At 42.3% G+C, this 17,332-nt stretch overlaps 1 protein-coding gene across 1 annotated transcript in view; it reads right to left on the bottom strand.

The window, feature by feature from the left end:
• celsr3 (cadherin, EGF LAG seven-pass G-type receptor 3) overlaps positions 1 to 17,332 on the bottom strand; it is a 171,490-nt gene that overhangs the window by 120,357 nt on the left and 33,801 nt on the right. The window contains 2 exon segments of the mRNA XM_030056322.1: positions 4,033 to 4,321; positions 10,910 to 11,259. Of these exon segments, the coding sequence (XP_029912182.1) occupies positions 4,033 to 4,321; positions 10,910 to 11,259 (639 nt within the window).

Genomic DNA, 17,332 nt, shown 5'->3' with positions numbered 1-17,332 from the left:
GCTCTGTCTTGCCGACCACGAGCTCATTTGCCGCCCCGTATCTGTTTCCCCCTCTCCAATATCTGCCGGATTAAATTTCTCGGTGTAACATGCATATCTGTTTTATCGCTTCGCAAAACTAATCTCACCTCTCCCCAACTGCGTTTCTTCCCTCTTCCTCTGTTTTCACCAGGTGCACCGCCGCCACTGAGAGATTTTCAATTCGGCCTTTCCCTCTCTCTCTCTCTCTCTCCACCACTTCCCTTCTTATCTACCCACAAACTAATTTAGTCTGCATCCATCTCTCTCTCTCTCTCTCTCTGTGTGTCTCGCTCTCCCCGTCTCTCATGTCGTCTTTGCGTCTCTATTCTCCGAGGCTTATCCCTCGTGTTATATATCCTCCCTGAATAATATGAACCTGTATTTATCACTTCTGACTCGAATGTGAAACAATATAAATCTCAATCTCCGCTCCCCTTGTCTCCTGCTATCTGCGTCTTTAAGGTTCACCGTCCACCGGGAGCCTCTCGTCACTTCACTTTCTTTCTTTCTTTTTTTTTTTTCTTCCTTGTTGCTCTCAATGTAAAGGCTGTTTGCCGCATGTTTCCGACAGCGCTGAAGGCTTAGCGTGTTTTTTTTCCACAGCGCCGAGTGCTGGAGGTTAAAAATATTTGCATTTTTATTCATAAAAGAGTGGCAAGCTTTAACCGCGTTTAGCGCAGGAACAGCGGGAGGTACGACCGGCAGCTCCCTCGCAGATTTGATAAGCACGACGGCGGAAAAGAGAGCTGCTCTGCCAACGCCGGGGTTTCTCCCTCTCTCTCTCTCTCTCTCTATATTCGAGGAGTAGATGCTCACTGGATACTTGATAGTATTTTTGTTTTTGCTTTTAACCGCTTTATTCATGAACTAGATTCACAGATTTGCACCGAAAACTTGTCTGGCACATCTGCCTAAGGGTCCAACGCTGAAAGTAATGAAAAGGTACGAGGGGAGGCATTTATAAATCAATAAATCATTACCACATTCATTTGGAGTAATTGCTGTTAAACAAATTAAACAAATGGGACCATCACCGAGAAGACTGTTCCTGTTCAGCCCAGCCGGATGAATTTGCTGTGTTACTTTGTCGCATTCCAGCACAAAACACTCGAAGGACCCTCTTCTTCTAAAAATCTTCTTGCAGTTTGCACTTTTCCCATAAACCTCTTTGCTTTCCGGTGAGAGGAAGTTGTTGCTGTTTCTATGTATCGCTGGTTAAAAGTTTCCTCTTTCGCTTTTCTAAAGAGGAAAGTTTTGCAAAGACATAGAGATATCCTCTTCCCGGTGGCAAGCAAAACGTGCTAAATGTGGTCTAGATGTTAGACAGGGGCTACCAAGAAAATAATGTTGATTTCAAAGGCTTAATTGGCATATATTTACATAATGTACTTTCCCATCATTTAAATGACTGTGTGGACCTCCCCGGGGTCCGATAACACTCAGACCGGGGTCAAACGCCGCAGTATTTTCAAGAAATGCTTCAAGAAATGCTTTCGTTTGTTGTCATTATTCAGGAAGAGTAGCTGCTACTTCGGTGGCAGCTAATGGGGATCCAAATAAACAAATAAATAAATAAATAAATAAATAAATAAATAAATAAATAAATAAATCATCTGCTTGAATTTGCCACAAATGACGTATTTTGGCAAGCGCATGTAGCGTTTTGTAAGTCATCATTTATCCTGATGTGATGAGGCTTGTATATCTGGAAAGCTGCCGCTCTAAAAACTGAATTTTGAGGATTTCACTACCCAGAAATGATTTAATCAGTAAAACAAATGTCGAATTCTTCGAGTCTGATGCCGGTGGAGTCATCAGTTCAGTTTTCAATTTTCAATTTCAATTCTGATTTGCCATTTCTGAGAAGATTTCCACCAAGAGCCCAACAAACAATCAATAATTTGGGCAAACTGGGCGTCTAACTTTGTTGAGGATGGGACACTTTTCTCTATTTCAGCCTCTCTTCACGATTGAGGATGATAGGATCGGTATATTTTTACATCATAATTTCGCCTGGAGCGGCACTGAGAGACACAAAAATAATGCTTTCAAAATGCACTTTGCTGGAGTCTGCTGAGAGCCACCAGTTCAAGACTCGGATATCTGGGAAATGCGGTTTCCAGGCTGGGATAAAAAATTTTCCAGGCTTGTGTCTGTGGGAGCGATCCATCGAGTTTCAGGGAAAAGCAACTCAAAGCCACGGCGAGTTTAATATGAAGGAGAGGAAGGAAGGAAAGCGGGATGGAGGGATGGAGGACGCTCGGGTTGGAACACGTCTGGAGATTTCTCTGTGTTGCAGAATCAATTCGGCCCCGGTTTATTTGCTCTTCTCTTCCTCCTCCTCCTCTTCCTCCTCTAGCCCGGGGCATCGACGAGACACCGCTACACCCAACGCCTACGCAGGGAAGGCAGGAGGAGCACAGCACCGACTACCCAAAAGCGATTCCACATCCCTCTGTACCCCTCACCTCTCACTAACCCCCCTCCCTCGCTCGCTCGCTCTTATTGCTTTCAGATATCTCCTGCCCCGACTTCCTCTCCTCTTCCTCTCCTCCTCTCTCACATCACTGTCACATCCGTCTCTCCTTCCTTTCCCTCCTCATTCGATTGCTCCTGATCTTTCCCTCTTTCTTCTTCCTCTCGAACTTTCTCTCTGTCTTCCCTAATTTAATCTCTCACTCTGTCTTCCTCCCTGATCATTCAGTCTTTTTTCTCTCTCTCTCTCTCTTTCTTGTTCGGCCAAATATTGCTTCAAGTTCTCTCTCTCTCTCTTTCTTCTCTTCCTCTCAAAGTTTCTTAAACTTTCCTGTGTTTATCGCCTCTCCCTCCCTCATTCGTCTGTCTTTTTTCCCATCTCTCTCTCTCTCTCTGCAAACTCTGCTCACTCTCTTTCACTCTATCTCCTCATCTCTCTCTCTCTCTCTCTGTGATTTTGGGAAATACTCGCTGCCTCCGTCTCTTTCCTGAAAGCAAAGTGTTGCTTCACCTTCCCCCAGCTCTCTTTTGATTCAAAATGAAAGGCAGCGTGAAATATCCCCTGAAAACACACACACACGCACACACACACACACACATTTGCAGGGTCTACAGTATCCTCTCTCAGCTCAAGTCGCAAACAATACCACAACCCAATGAAAAGGAAGGACAGGGAGAGAAAGAGAGAAATGAGCTTGAGGTTTTGGGATAGGTAAGAAAGATCAAGGCGTGCGTGTGCGTGTGTGTGTGTATGTGTGTGTGTGTGTGTGTGTGTGTGTGAGAGAGAGAGAGAGAGAGAGAGAGAGAGAGAGAGAGGCGAGCAGGCAAAGAGCCGAGGAGCGGCTCCGTCCCAGGAGGCAGAGTGTGTGTTTTCAGGCCGCTGTGCTCGACACGACTGATGTCAGAGACGCTAAAGACAGAAAACAGAGCGGATCAAACGGGAGCCGATGGGGACGCCAACAAAAGAGACACACACAACCAACCTGAGAGTTAAAGACAAACACAACAACAAACACACGCCACTGTGTCATGTCCTCCTCGCATGCAGGCGCAAACCCACGCCTGTCAAACACACACCTTACAGCCAAAAGGCAAAAAAAAACAAAACACTGATTTAAAGACAAATCAGCCATAAAATCCCAAACACTGAGGGCCTGCAGCCTCACTAAGATAATAAGATTGTCTCACTTTTCTTCATTTATATCATAATAAAATTAATAATTTGGGTTTTTTGGCTGCTGGTAAGCCTAAGGAAGCAGCGTGAAGGCACCACTTTGGGCTCTGCTAACTTTATTTTTCACACTTCATACACTCAATTTGGACTCTAATGATTAGAATCCAAATATTTTCAGCAAAAACATACTTCAGTAAAAATGTAATGTCTTTGAATTACACTCAAAAATGCACACAAACACAAAAACTGATCAATTATAGTAACCAGGAGAAAATGTCATTAGGTACTTTCAACTTTACTTTTCAGAAAATGCACAAGCTACACACACACACACACACACACACACACACACACACACTGACCGGTGTAGTCTTCGCGGCAGATGCAGGTGTAGCCGCCCTCCCTGCGGGCACACACCCCTCCGTTCAGACACGGGTTGGAGTAGCACAGGTTGATCTCCGTCTCGCAGTAGTCTCCCGTGAAGCCGGCGGGACAGCGGCAGCGCAGCCCGGCGATGGGGTGGATGGGCCGGAACAGGATGGAGGGCGAGGAGATGAAGGGGGCGGAGCTGTTGAAGCGCAGCACCGAGATGCACTTCATGTAGTTCTGGCAGGGCTCGCGAAGACACACGTTGTCGTCGAACGGGAGGACCTGGAGGGAGGAGGGGAGGGCGTTTAGCATCAGGTGAAGTGACGTTACCTGTCTGAGTTGTACAGTTAGACTTGTTGGGCGATACTTGATTTTATTTATTTATTTATTTATTTAAATTCATAGTTTCACTAGTGAGAGGTTCAGTCAATCTAGCCCAAAAAACAAAAAAAAATTGCAAAAGAAATGTCTCATAGTTATTATGATTTATTTCCATAGATAGAGAAACATAGCCACAGTCCCTTCTTTAATTTTGTGTTTTTGTTAATGTGTCAACATAGTGAAACAATAATTTTTAATCTGGCTTCCTCCAATTTTCAGATTTTGTGTTCTGTAATATATGCAAATTATGGTACATTTTACAAAGAAATGCCTAATTTGCATATATGAACATAAAATCTCAAAAACTTCCAATACATTTTTTCTTTGGTATGATGTCACTAATCAACTGGAGAAGTTTCATAGTGATAGCTATTAATTGAAAATATTTCCCTATTCTACTCAATTTACTTAGAGTTTTGGGCACAACTTTGGACTTTAGTCTCGAAAAAAAATTGTTTCTTAAGACTTTTAGTATATTATTCAGGAGGGTATTAGGACCATTTTGGGCTGGATTAACTGGCCTACAATCAGAGAGTGCATTGGCACACGTTTCCATGTTAATAATCAAATGCAATATAGCCATACACACTCATCTTTGAGCATTTAAAATCAATAAAATTCCTTAATAAACATTTTAATTGCCGGCTTGTATTAATTACCTTCCTGCTTGAGAGATCACACAGGTATGTCTGGTTAAATTGAGTTCTTAAAACTTGCTTCTTTATGGTTTAAATATTAAAAAATGTGAATGAATGAATGAATGAATCTCATACCATGTGCACGGCCCGTGATGACGTTACAATTTTTTCTAAAAACACATCTCTTTTTTTCTATTTTGGAGTCCTGTTTGAATGAAAACAGCATTTTTTTGTCACCGCAGCTTTTGGAAACACTTTGGAAACACTTTTCTTCAATGCCACTTCACTTCCCTGTAACAGTAAAAATGGTGCGGGTTGTTAATGATGTCATCACCGCCACCAATTTCCTAACCAGAGGGAAAAAGTTGCATTGTAAAAAAATATTTCTGTATTTGTGCGGCCACAGCAGAATGAGGGGGTTTACGATACATGACTCAACATGTCGACTCAAGGTGGTGCACACCCTGTCTACTTGTGCTGACTTGCAGTGGCTATATTGGATCCATGCTTCCTAAAACCCTAAACCCACCAGTGTCTCCACTCCACACCTTAATCCCACCCTAATCTAACCCTAATCCTAATATATTACATCTAAACCCAAATCTTAACCTTTAAACAAACCCCTGGAAAAAAGTGAGGAGTAGAAAATGTCTTGAGGAGATTTCCTCATCTCTCTGTCTTTGTGACGGTATTTGATCATTTTAGGTATAGAACCAAGAGAGCACACACACACACACACAGTTTTACTGACAGTCAAACACACATGAAGACACACAGATGTATTTCAACCCTGTGATTTCAGGGATTAACATATTGATCAGTGCTCTAGTTGGTTGTCATGGTATCAACTTGTGGTATCAACTGACTCGATTGCAGCGTTTTAATCACATTGCACATGAATACTCAGGAAAATGTTATTAGAGATACTGTGACTTTAAAAAAAAACCTCATGAAAAGTTGATTATGATCGATTTCCATTATCGGGATGATCATACATTGGGATAATCACGAATATCTTCACATGACAAACTTAAAAAAACTGTGTAATGCAGTTCAATGCAGCAGCTCTGCCATAAATTCTACATTTAAAAAAGTTTATAATGTTCAGAATGTGTAAATTTAATTCTGTGTTTATTACTGAGGTTGTAGTTTGCAGAGGTCTTGTACCGGACTACATTATACTGAGAGGTGTTTCTCATTTTTTGTCCTTCTTATTTATATACAATGGGGGGGACATAATAGTGGAAACACCTCCCAATAAAGTGCAGTCCAGTCCAACAGCAGCACTAACTATGAGCTCAATGCCAAACACAGAAGTGAATGAACACCTCTATTACTGTGACAACAAGAAAACCTGAGCATTATAGGCATCATGAAAGTAAACTTTATGGCACAACAGTTGGATTAGATTGGATTAGATTGTGCAGGTGGAGCTGATAAAGCGGCCACTGAGTGTGTATCCAATAAAAAAAACATCTGTTTCTTAACAAAATGTAAGTGAGAATAAGGTGATGCATGTCTCAGTGCCATTTTTAAGACTTTTATGCATATTTTGTTGATTATAATGGGATAATATTGTGAACACAAGCATTTTGGCCGGGATAATGGTGACATGAAATTTTCACGCCTGGTTGTTATCGTGTGTTTGAATGAGCCAAAGAGTCACATTGATGGTTTAAATGTTGTTTCTGTTTTTTTTGTTGTTTTTTTTCCCATTCCTGCCAATAACTAAGATTCTTGGAAAACGCTCAATGCTTGCAACTTTTTGAAACAGAAATGGCCGTGTTTCAACATATTGGCATAAAATATTGGCGAGTTTCACAGAGAAACGGCGAGACAAAGATAAAGGGAGAGAGAAAGACAGTTTAATTATTACCCTGTCACTGAAAGAAAGAACCTGCTGGGGAGAGAGAGAGAGAGAGAAACAGATAGTTAGAGAGAGATCAAGAGCGAGAGAAAAAGTTTAATTATGTGTGCAGACGGGGCTGAATGACACCTCCTTTAGGGGAGAGGGAGGGATAGAGGGGAAAAAATGAGAGAAAGACATTAGATATGAATGCCCGCCTCCGGTAGCATCATAACCAGGATGAAATTTCAAACATTAAATTCAAGAAAACCACGAGCGGGGAGGCGTCTGACCTCCGAGCCAGAATCACAAATGAGAAGAGGACGTGGCGTCGCTCGACTCTGAAATTCATCCTTTTGTTTTCCCAAAGCTTTTTATTGAAATAACAAACGTGCGTGTGTGTGTGTACACTATATAGAAAAGACGACTTATGACATTCAAACACATATTCAAATACAAAACAGACACCCGAAACGGCTCATAACAACAAATGAAATAACTCGAGGGCTGCAAAAAAGACTTGTCATGCTCATTTAAAATAAAGTGCATTTCTTATTACTTGCTCTCAATGAATTTGCATAGCACTTAAAATAATAATCAGCAACGTTCTCACATAAATAAATGCCTGTTTTGCTACTCATTATCGCTGCACCACGGTAGTTATTCAGCCTATAAGCACTTCATCAAAGCGTTTCCGTTTGCTGCTGTAAACACAACAACAGGAAGCGAAAACTGTAAAAAAAAAAAAAAAAAATGAAATAAAAGAGGATGCCTCAATGAAATTCTGCTAAATTCTGATTCAGCTTTGGAGTATTTCCATACAAACACGGGGGCGTTCACGACAGATCGGTAAAAATCAGCGCTCAGTCCCTCCATGTGCTCTCTCCTCAGGTCAGGATCTTCCCAAATTTCCCAGCCGTCACGAACGCATCCTCGGCTGCTCTGAACACTGTTTGCCTTTAGGAAACGGCGCGCAATTATCTGAGCCCCGGCCTCAGCCCGTGTCAAACCGAGGCGGAGTTTCGCCGAGGGGAAATCGGCGGTCTCGGTGCCCGTCTCTGCTGGCAGGAATCAGTTGTCGCTCCCGTTTCGCCGTGTAAAAAACCCCGCGACGCGCTTGTTAGGCCGGTTTGAACTTCCTAAAATTGCTGTCAAGGTCACTGAGGCAAGACAAGATTATGTCTACATTGGCTGTGCGAGTGTGGATTCAGCGTGTTTTTGGAGTGCATGTGCCTGTGTGTGTGTGTGTGTGTGTGTGTGCAGTCGGTCATGGATGATAAAGCGTGTTGTGAGCGAGAAGGTCATGCGCACAGACGTTTAAACGATGTATCTCATGACTCCGCCGTGATCTCGCTCGCCCTTTCGCTTATCGTTCCCTCCTTTTTTCTTTCGCCTGTCCGCCTCTATCTAATCATCTGTGTGTGTGTGTGTGTGTGTGTGTGTGTGTAATCTGTCTTTCTGCAAGCATGTGTGACGATGTTCTCCATGTGTGTATGCATGTATGTGTTGTGTCCAGGTGTGTGTGTACTCGTGCGTAAGGCCTCATCCTGTGCGCATACAGTGCTCATATCTGCGTATTGTTGCATGTGAGTACAGGTGCTGGCTGCTATTTCTGTCGAGTGTTTGCGTGCGAAGGTCTTTGCATGCATGTGTGTGTACTGTATGTGTGTGTATGTGTGTGTGCCTCGTTCATCTTCCTATACCCGCATCATTCTGCATCGAAGAAGCTTGGGTCAGGATGTGTGTGTGTGTTTAAGGACATGTTTCTGTGTTTGTGTGTGTGTCCCATCTACATACATGCAGGCTATATTTAACTCTCTGTGTCAGCTGGGAGTGTCATTTGAATCATTTGAAACGTGTCGATATTGATAAGAGCTCAAATACAGTTGTCCCTCGCTATAACGTGGTTCACCTTTCGCAGCCTCGCAGTTTCGCGGATTATTTTTAGTGTAATTTTGCATGCTTTTTTTTTTTTTTTTTTTTTTTTTGACAGCGCATTGTGTTCTGCGTCCTGATTGGCTAAGGGACTGTAGACCATTGTCAATCAGTCTCCTCTGTGCTGGGAGGTTTTGATCTTTGGTTTCATTCTATAATACTGGACTTATTTTTCTACGAAGGTTTGAACTTTGTGTTTAAACAAGAGAGAAAAGGGAGAAAATGTTCATGCCTGTCTGAGAAAAGTGTATAAAGTGTGTAGTGAGGGGTTTTACAGCCTTAAAACATCTATAATTATTGTAAAAAAAAAAGCTGACTACTTCGCGGATTTTGCCGATTGCGGGTTATTTTTAGAACGTAACTCCCGCGATAAACGAGGGACCACTGTATTCTTTAACTAACACTTTTCATGACGCGATTCACTTTATAGCGTCTGAGGTTGGGCTTTTATTTTTCATGTTCAGTGTCCATGTGCACGCAAGATATATGTACACCAGGGAAAGATCTTAGATTATAGACAAAATTGTAGACAAAAGAGCTAAAATCTGTCTGTGAAAATTGAGAATACTTTTTACATCATCATGGATTAACCCTCTGGTGCACAGCGGTCACTACAGTGGACAGCTGTTTTAAAGTCATTTTCTCCTAAATGCAATGGTTTCTATGGTGGAATTGCATATCAGCTGTTAGAATGCTCTCTGCTGCTCCCCTGCATTGAGGTTTATGCAGAGACTGTCAGTTCTTGTTGCTGAAAACATGTTAATACTAGTATCATGACATGGTAAAACTAGTCCTGCATCCTTAAAGCATGGAGACTCACAAAAGTGTTCATGCCCTAAGAAGAGTAAAAACACATAAGAAAAAAATCTGGACTCAGGCTTTCATAATTCATGCATCAAAGGGTTAATTGCGAGGTGAGAGACAAGACCAACAGACACCATCCTGGTGTCTTTTTGTACTCAAAAAGTGTACTATCTACACTTTTTGTACTCAAAAAGTGTAGATATTTGAATCTGTGTTAAAGGTGTAACGTTAACATTAGTTTGCATGGTGATGCTTGGGTCTGGGCAATGAATCTAGAAAAAAATCTCTTCAAACTCAACTTCAGCTTGTGTACGCTAGACTGCTAAAACAGTGACAGACACAAAGTCAGTTCAGTGCAATGCAGTTTTAGGTTGTGAATCAGTGCACACGTCTGTAAATGCCTGTTAGGGGACCAGAACAATACTCTAGCATTAAGCATGCCGAAACAAATTTTTGAGGTGATTACCAAGAAAGTTTTTTTGCCTTTGCCATCAGGAGGTCATGACAGTGTGGATACCTGACAGAAAATGACACTGAATCCACATTTTGGCAAAGATTTGGGCTTTTAAAGGCTGTGGTCTTAAACTTTTGATCAGCTGATGAACAGCCGATTTCAGTTTAATGGTTGTTTGCAATAAATTGCTTACTCAGTTTTTTTTTTGTCTCACTCCCATTTCTTCTTTTTACATTTTGAAGCTCTACTTAGAACCTTTTTAAGATCCAATAGTGCAAAATGTAAATTCTTGCAATTTCTCAACTGGTCTGGGTTGGTCGGTTCACAAAAATCTCTCCTCCCTTTGTCGGCCACAGTTTTTGTCCTAGGAGGCTGAAATTTGGCAAGGAGGTCAAGTGTTTCTGTGTGAAGGTGTGTGTTTGTGTTCATGCCTCCTGACTAAAAAGGGGGCGTGGCGATGGGAGTAGGTTCTCTTGGTCCATCAGTTCATTGGTCCACGAAACTGTTCCCATCCTGTGTGTGTGGATGCACAATCATAATCAGCACTACTGCAAATTCAAACTTGTTTTTTTTATACTAGACATGAATTTGTTGTCTAAGGATTGATAAAGGCAGTTCATTTGATCCCATAAAAGTCAATGTGGTACACACAATGTGACATTACAAAAGTTACAGTCATCAAAAGTCAAATGACGTGGTTCTAGGATGCCTTTTTATTGCAGGGAGAACGGCTGCTGCACTTTTTCAGTTTTAAAATCCGTGCAAGTGTGTGTGTTTGGGTGTTTGGGTGTGTGTGAGCAGCGCGGACTGACCTCCATCTGCGCCAGCGACGTCAGCCTCGGCCTGTTCAGGTACAGCTGCTCCTCCAGGGCCTCGGAGGGGAAGAAGTGTCCGCCCGGCAGCGCCGCCGAGAAGCTGACGTTGAGGATGGCCACGCCCCCCGGCGCCGCGTCCTGGTCCGGCTGGATGTTGAAGATGAAAACGTCCTCGACGGGAACCGAAAGCACCGCCGACACGCCCTCCAGGAAGTGACCGAGCAGCGGCGACAGGAAGTGCTCCTGCGACATGTTCTGGAGGCGGACGGTGACGCTGCTGCCCAGCATGTCCTCGGTGATGATGAGGACGCGGAGGACGCACTGAGCGGAAATGCTGTGGACGCCGTCTGAGGAAGGGAAGGGAGGAGAGAGGTTAGATGGATGATTATTAATGGAGAGAGAAAAAGAAAATGCATGGGAAAGGGGAAAAAGACAAGGAGACGAAAAAGGACGTGTAGAGAAACGGGAATATAACCATTAGTGGGAACAGCGGAAGAGACATAAAGGAGAAAGCCAGGAAGGGAAGAGGAGGCCTAAAGCCATGATGGACAAAAGGGTCAGAGCAGGAGGAGGAGGTGAAGCGGGAGCAACACGATAAACAAAGATAAAGAGGGGAAAAGGTGGAGGAGACAGAGAGAGACGGATAGAGGAGAGCAGGTGAAGGAGGAAAGAGAGAGAGATAGATAAAGTGGAGGAGGGGTCAGAGACGAAAGACAGAGAGGGTTAAACAGACAGAGATAAATGAAGGGGGCGGAGAGAGAGAGAGAAGACAGAGCGAGGGAGGATTAGACTGAGGAGAGAGAGAGAGGCAGAGGGAAAGTGAGGAGGTCAACAATGTCACGAGGTCCTTTATCTTTCTACGTGATCACACAGCACACACACACACACACACACACTTACACATCAAAACACATGCATTTACTAACCCAGAGAAAAAATCATGAGTCAAACTGAAAATAGGAAGTGATCCAAGCTTCTCAAGGCTGCCAGATTTGCACGGCGGAGGACTCTAAAAAGAATCGATTTTTTTTGCTGTCGAGATGAGCAAACGCGTACCGGAGGCAATTAAAGATCACAGCACTGCCAGAAGTCTCGGTCTGGAAAAATACAGAATTGATTGTTTGAGTAATATGAATAATAGAGAGCTATCAAGTGCCATGGTGGAGGTCTTCAGGACATCAATCCTCATAAACAGCGAGCGCAACTCAACAGAGGCGAACAGACGCGGTGCGTTTCTGTGCCGTTTTGGACCGGGAACGGATACATCTCATTGATTTTGTGTTTAGACTGTCAACTTAAATATGATGAGCGGTGAGATTAAAGGAATACGCCACCGTTTTGGGCAAAATTCCCTTTCCCAAAATTCCCGTACGTCCAGAAGTTCGGTTCCTGCGGGTAGCATTTCGTTTTAGCTTAGCATAAACACTTGAGGTCTATGGGAGTCGTAGCCTGGCTCCGTCAAAGCGAAAAAAGAAACCCCACAGCAACTCTAAAGCGGTCTTATTTATTTGTGTGAACGGTATCGAACATTTTTGTCTCTCTTTGATCGAAACATTTCTGGATAAATCTGCTCTTCATCAACCATCAACAGGTACCAGCGTCTTTTTTATTCTGGCCTTGTTGGTGTATATTTAGCCGTTCTTTGCTTGCAGCCGGCTTGCCACTTGATCTCCATGATGGCGCCAGACATTATTGATGGACGAGTTGTAAAGTAAGCCTCCATACACTGATACATAAAAAATGCATAGCCATACATGCATAGTGATCAACCCAAATAAATATTGTATAGAATTCCTCTGCATCTGCATTGTGTTACTTTAAACCCAGAGCTAGAGGAAAGCCCTGCAGTATGTAAGTGCATAGTTTGGAGTGTGCCTTCCTTTCTACAGAAATAGATCCTGCGTTTCATTCGCCGTGTCTTCTCCCCTCGCTCACTTCCCTACAGTCCTCGGTGATATGTAACGACAACCATCAGTTAGCGGGGGAGGAGCAGCGGGGGGTTTAAATGCAACACACACTCTCTCTTGTCGGCAGCCGGCGACGCTTTTGTCTCTTTTTACAGGTAGAAACACCTGCCGACACCCGAAAGCCACACCGTTATGGTTTCTACCGATGATTGGGATGTGTTGGCATTTATCGATTTGGCTGCAACGATTCTTGCGTTTGAAAATTCACTTTTCTGATCATTACTTTATAATACTACAATAAATATTTGGTTTGATTTCTATTGGATTAATGTCATTATATGGATATTGGGTTTGTTTACTTACACATTAGGCTATATCGGAGGGAAATAATAGGAAATAATGCATAACTGCAATGCATTATGTTTAATATTCACCTCTGGCGTGAGCATTGTTGTTGAACAGCCCTCAGCCTACCAAGGGTCGATCTCACCAAGTTCACCTCAGTTTTTCAGACAAATTCAAATGACTTTCTTGTCCACTCCTGTTGTTTGCATCAGTGACAAAACAGCATGCAGCTCCAATCACCTCAATAATGAAACAACTGGGACTCTGCAGTCTCCTGACTCGACGGTTCACGACACAATTGAAAGCATCTGTGTGTGTTTGTGTGTTTGTGTGTGTGTCTCCATGCCTCTAACACAAAGCCCCACAGGGGATGGGCCTCTCCTTAAAACTGGTGATTCAAGCCACATAGTCTCTTACACACCTGATGGACAGCATGCAGTCACATCCTCTGCAACGCTTTGAGTATACGTCGAGGAAAAAGTGGGTTTGACGAGTGGCTGGTGGGGTAATTCTGAAATCCACTGCTGGCTGAATTTGTTAGTGACCCACAAAGTTAATTTCAAGCCTTGTAGATAAGAGAGAACAAGACACAGCGAGAGATCTGACACAGAGGGAGCGAGCGATAGAGAGATCGAGCCGGAGCCCCGCGGCACAGAAACCTCGCCCCCGCCGCCTGTATCTCCTCCTGTATTGGTTCCGTATTGGTTTCAAATTCAACACAGCGGCCCGTCTCTCCGAAACCCATCACGACAAAATGAGTTCAAATGAGTCGCAGCGGGTCACAAAGCTCAGAAGCGGAGCGGTAACTGTCGCGGCGGCAGATACGACACACGTTTCATCTTCACCGGCTACAAACACCATCCAGCACGGGGCTGTGTTGTGCATTGTAAAGCAATTTGGTGCGACACGACGCTAATAACCTATGAAGGAATACAAATGCATGCGACCACACCGGCATGAGGAGGCAATTTTCTGCAGCGGCATTATGGTGCAGCAGGGTGAGAGATAAGAGAGAGAGAGAGAGAGAGAGAGAATACAATACACAGACATAACACTGGAGTGTTTGGGGAAAGTGCTGGTAATCTGAGTCCAAAAAGGAAAGAAAGAAAGAAAGAAAGAAAGAAAGTATCCTTAAATGAATGAATCATACTATCAAAAAAGATTAAGAACTATAATAACATGATTATCATGATAATATCAATATTATCACCTTGCACAAAAGCTAAATTAGTATCTATTGTACAAAAGGAGGAGGAAATAAGATTATGACAATCCTGAGAATCATAACGTAGGAATGAATGAATGAAAGGAAAAGAGAAAAAATAGGAGATAAAGAAAGAGGAGTGTTTGAGGAGAAGCAGAGAAGGTCGGAGGGCTGGAGGTGAGAGGAGGAGGAGGGTGTTGACAGAGGAAGAGCAGAGCGACAGAGCGGTGACGGAGGGAGAACGAGAGCAGAGACGCTTATTAAAACCTGAAGAAAGCAAAGGAGGAGGAGGAGGAGGAGAGAAATAAGAGGGTGGAGGGCAAAGAAAGAAAAGAAAGAGAGAAATTGGCACAGTCATGATGATTATTAATAAACGCTGAATTAACCATTCCTCAATATTTCTTTCCGAATTATCATTTCTTGGATAATTAACACGAAATTGATGATGAAGTAATTTCCCACAGAGTAAATGCTATAATATACATAATTTAATCATCAATTAATGGCATGTCGCACGATCAATGAATAATTAATATGTTGCCCCACTGAGAATTTTCATTGACTCGTGATAGCTTTGTTTACTCGTTTAAAGATTTGCATTTAAATCCTAGTATTCGAAATCGATTATCAAAGTATCTGCATGATCGATTCGATTCCAATGATGGAATTAGATGTTTTTGCGCGTGATGAATAATTACACGTGTTGGTGATTATTATTGATCAGCATAAAGAGCAAGAAGAAAGGAAGAAAGAAAGAGGTGTCGAATGAAGAGTAAAAGAAGGCAGAAAGGAAAGCGAGGATGAGGATGTTGACAGACGAAGAGCGACAGAGACAAATATTAAAAGAGAGAGAGAGAGAGAGAGAGAGAGATGGGGGTTGGGTTAGGTGGCAGCTGGTTTGATTACCGGATTATGAGGAGTCTCACTCCCCACTGACCTCACTCTGTCACACACACACACACACACACACACACACACTAAATGCAGAGCCGGCTGTAATAAATGAACAGCCAGAGGGTGGAGTGGCATTATGAAGGGACGAGCCCTATAGGAAATCATTAGGGAACACTTTAATGGAATCATATGGGGGAAAAAAATCCCACTGCCTACACAGTATGTAAGACAACTGTGATGCATTTCTTAAATATACATGCACACTTTACCTTTCTGGCATTAAGAATAACATCTGACATTTACGTCGAAAATATGGCAAATAAGCAAAAAAACACACACACTTTCGTTGTGTTGCTTGTGATTCCCTGACCTCCTCCGTCAGTGTTGAACACAGCAACAGCAACCTGAAGGCAACACATCAGGTGACCCGGTGAAATATTACAGTGAAATCTGTCCTCTCAGGGCAAAAAGCCAGTTTTTTTTAAACAACATGCAAATGCGCGTCTCTAATTGCGGCTGATATTCCTCTGTCATTGAAATGAGACAGGCATCTTTGTTGAGGCTCCGGGACAAAAAAAAAGATAATCTGCTGAAGTGGAACCCCAAATCTGGCCCACTGCCAGCCAGTCTTACATCAGACATACACACACACACACACACACACACAAACTTGTATCCATACCCATATTCATTCCCTAAACATACACTCTCCTACATTTATGTATATGCTCACATGAAAAAACACATTTGTGCAGTACACTTAATATGCATGTATATTCATATGTTTACACACACACACACATGCATGCATATGCATACTCATATACAATAAATTAGCTTTTTTACCCAATTAATTAGATGATTTTGGACCTTTTATCTATGATATAACAAATCTGCATTGCATATGGGCCAATAAACAACATAATAACAATATCAGTGGTGGAAAACATACTCAGATTCTGCACTTAAGTAAAAACAGCAATATCATGATGCAAAAATTTTACTCAAAGTAAACTCAAAATATTGCTTGAGTTAAAGTTTTGACAGTGAAATGTAGTTCAGCATGAAAAGTAAAAGCCATTGTGAAAAGTTATTAATACATTAGCCTATAAGAGGGTATTTTAATGTTGTCGCTCTAACTGCTCCATATCCTGTTGAATTGTTTACACTCTATGAAGCAGAAGTTGATGTTCTGCATGGAAAAAGCTTCTCCTGCAAAGTAACTAGTAATCCAGCCATCAGATGAAAAGTCTAATTGGAAATAGTCAAGTACAGTTCCAGCACCTCAGACGTGCTGCACTCCGAGGAAATGCACGTTGTCATTCTCTGCCACAGAACAGAATATAATCTATTTGCACAACTAACATTTATTTTAAACGATCACACACCACGTCTCACACTTCATTATCACCGCTCCAAAGTGGCAGCGGGCTCTACAGGAGAATATGCTGCTTCTTTTTCCCATCTCTTCCTCTATCCAGTCCATCTGCCATACCGCAATTGTCAATTGTTTTTTTGTTTTGTTTTTTGTTGTTTTTGTTGTTTTTTTGTTTTTTACAATATTGGTTGTTTTATCTGTTTGTTGATACGGAGGATTGTTTTCTGATATAAAAAAAACAAAACAAAACAAAAAAAACAGTCTCCTAAAAATTACATTCCCATGGAGCTAAACGGCATTTTTAATTACGTTGAGGGGTAAATGTATTTTGTCATGGATTATGGATTATGGCTTCAAAAAAATCGCACATACAAAAAGCCGCTGGTTGAGCGGGGTTAGTAAAGTAAAGAATAAACAACCGCGGATATAAAATAAAATATTCCTCAGATTACTTTCAAAACAACAAAACAGTTCAGATGAATAATTCAGGAGTATACTTTCCAGATTATAATTTGCAGTCGGAAAAATGTAGTGTTCCCCCGGCTCACCTGGTGACCTTCCCCAGGTGTCTCTAATCCCAAAATAATCTCAACAAAATTGTTGTGGTATCAGAGCTGAACCAAAGGGGGAGGAGCAGGGCACATAAATAATCATAAATCACACAGAAATCGATCAATATACATACTCAACCA

The sequence above is a fragment of the Myripristis murdjan genome, chromosome 7 (genome assembly GCF_902150065.1).
Source record: "Myripristis murdjan chromosome 7, fMyrMur1.1, whole genome shotgun sequence".
NCBI lineage: Eukaryota > Metazoa > Chordata > Actinopteri > Holocentriformes > Holocentridae > Myripristis > Myripristis murdjan.
Note: the sequence above shows the minus strand (reverse complement) of the source record. Positions and strands in the feature narration are given on the sequence as shown.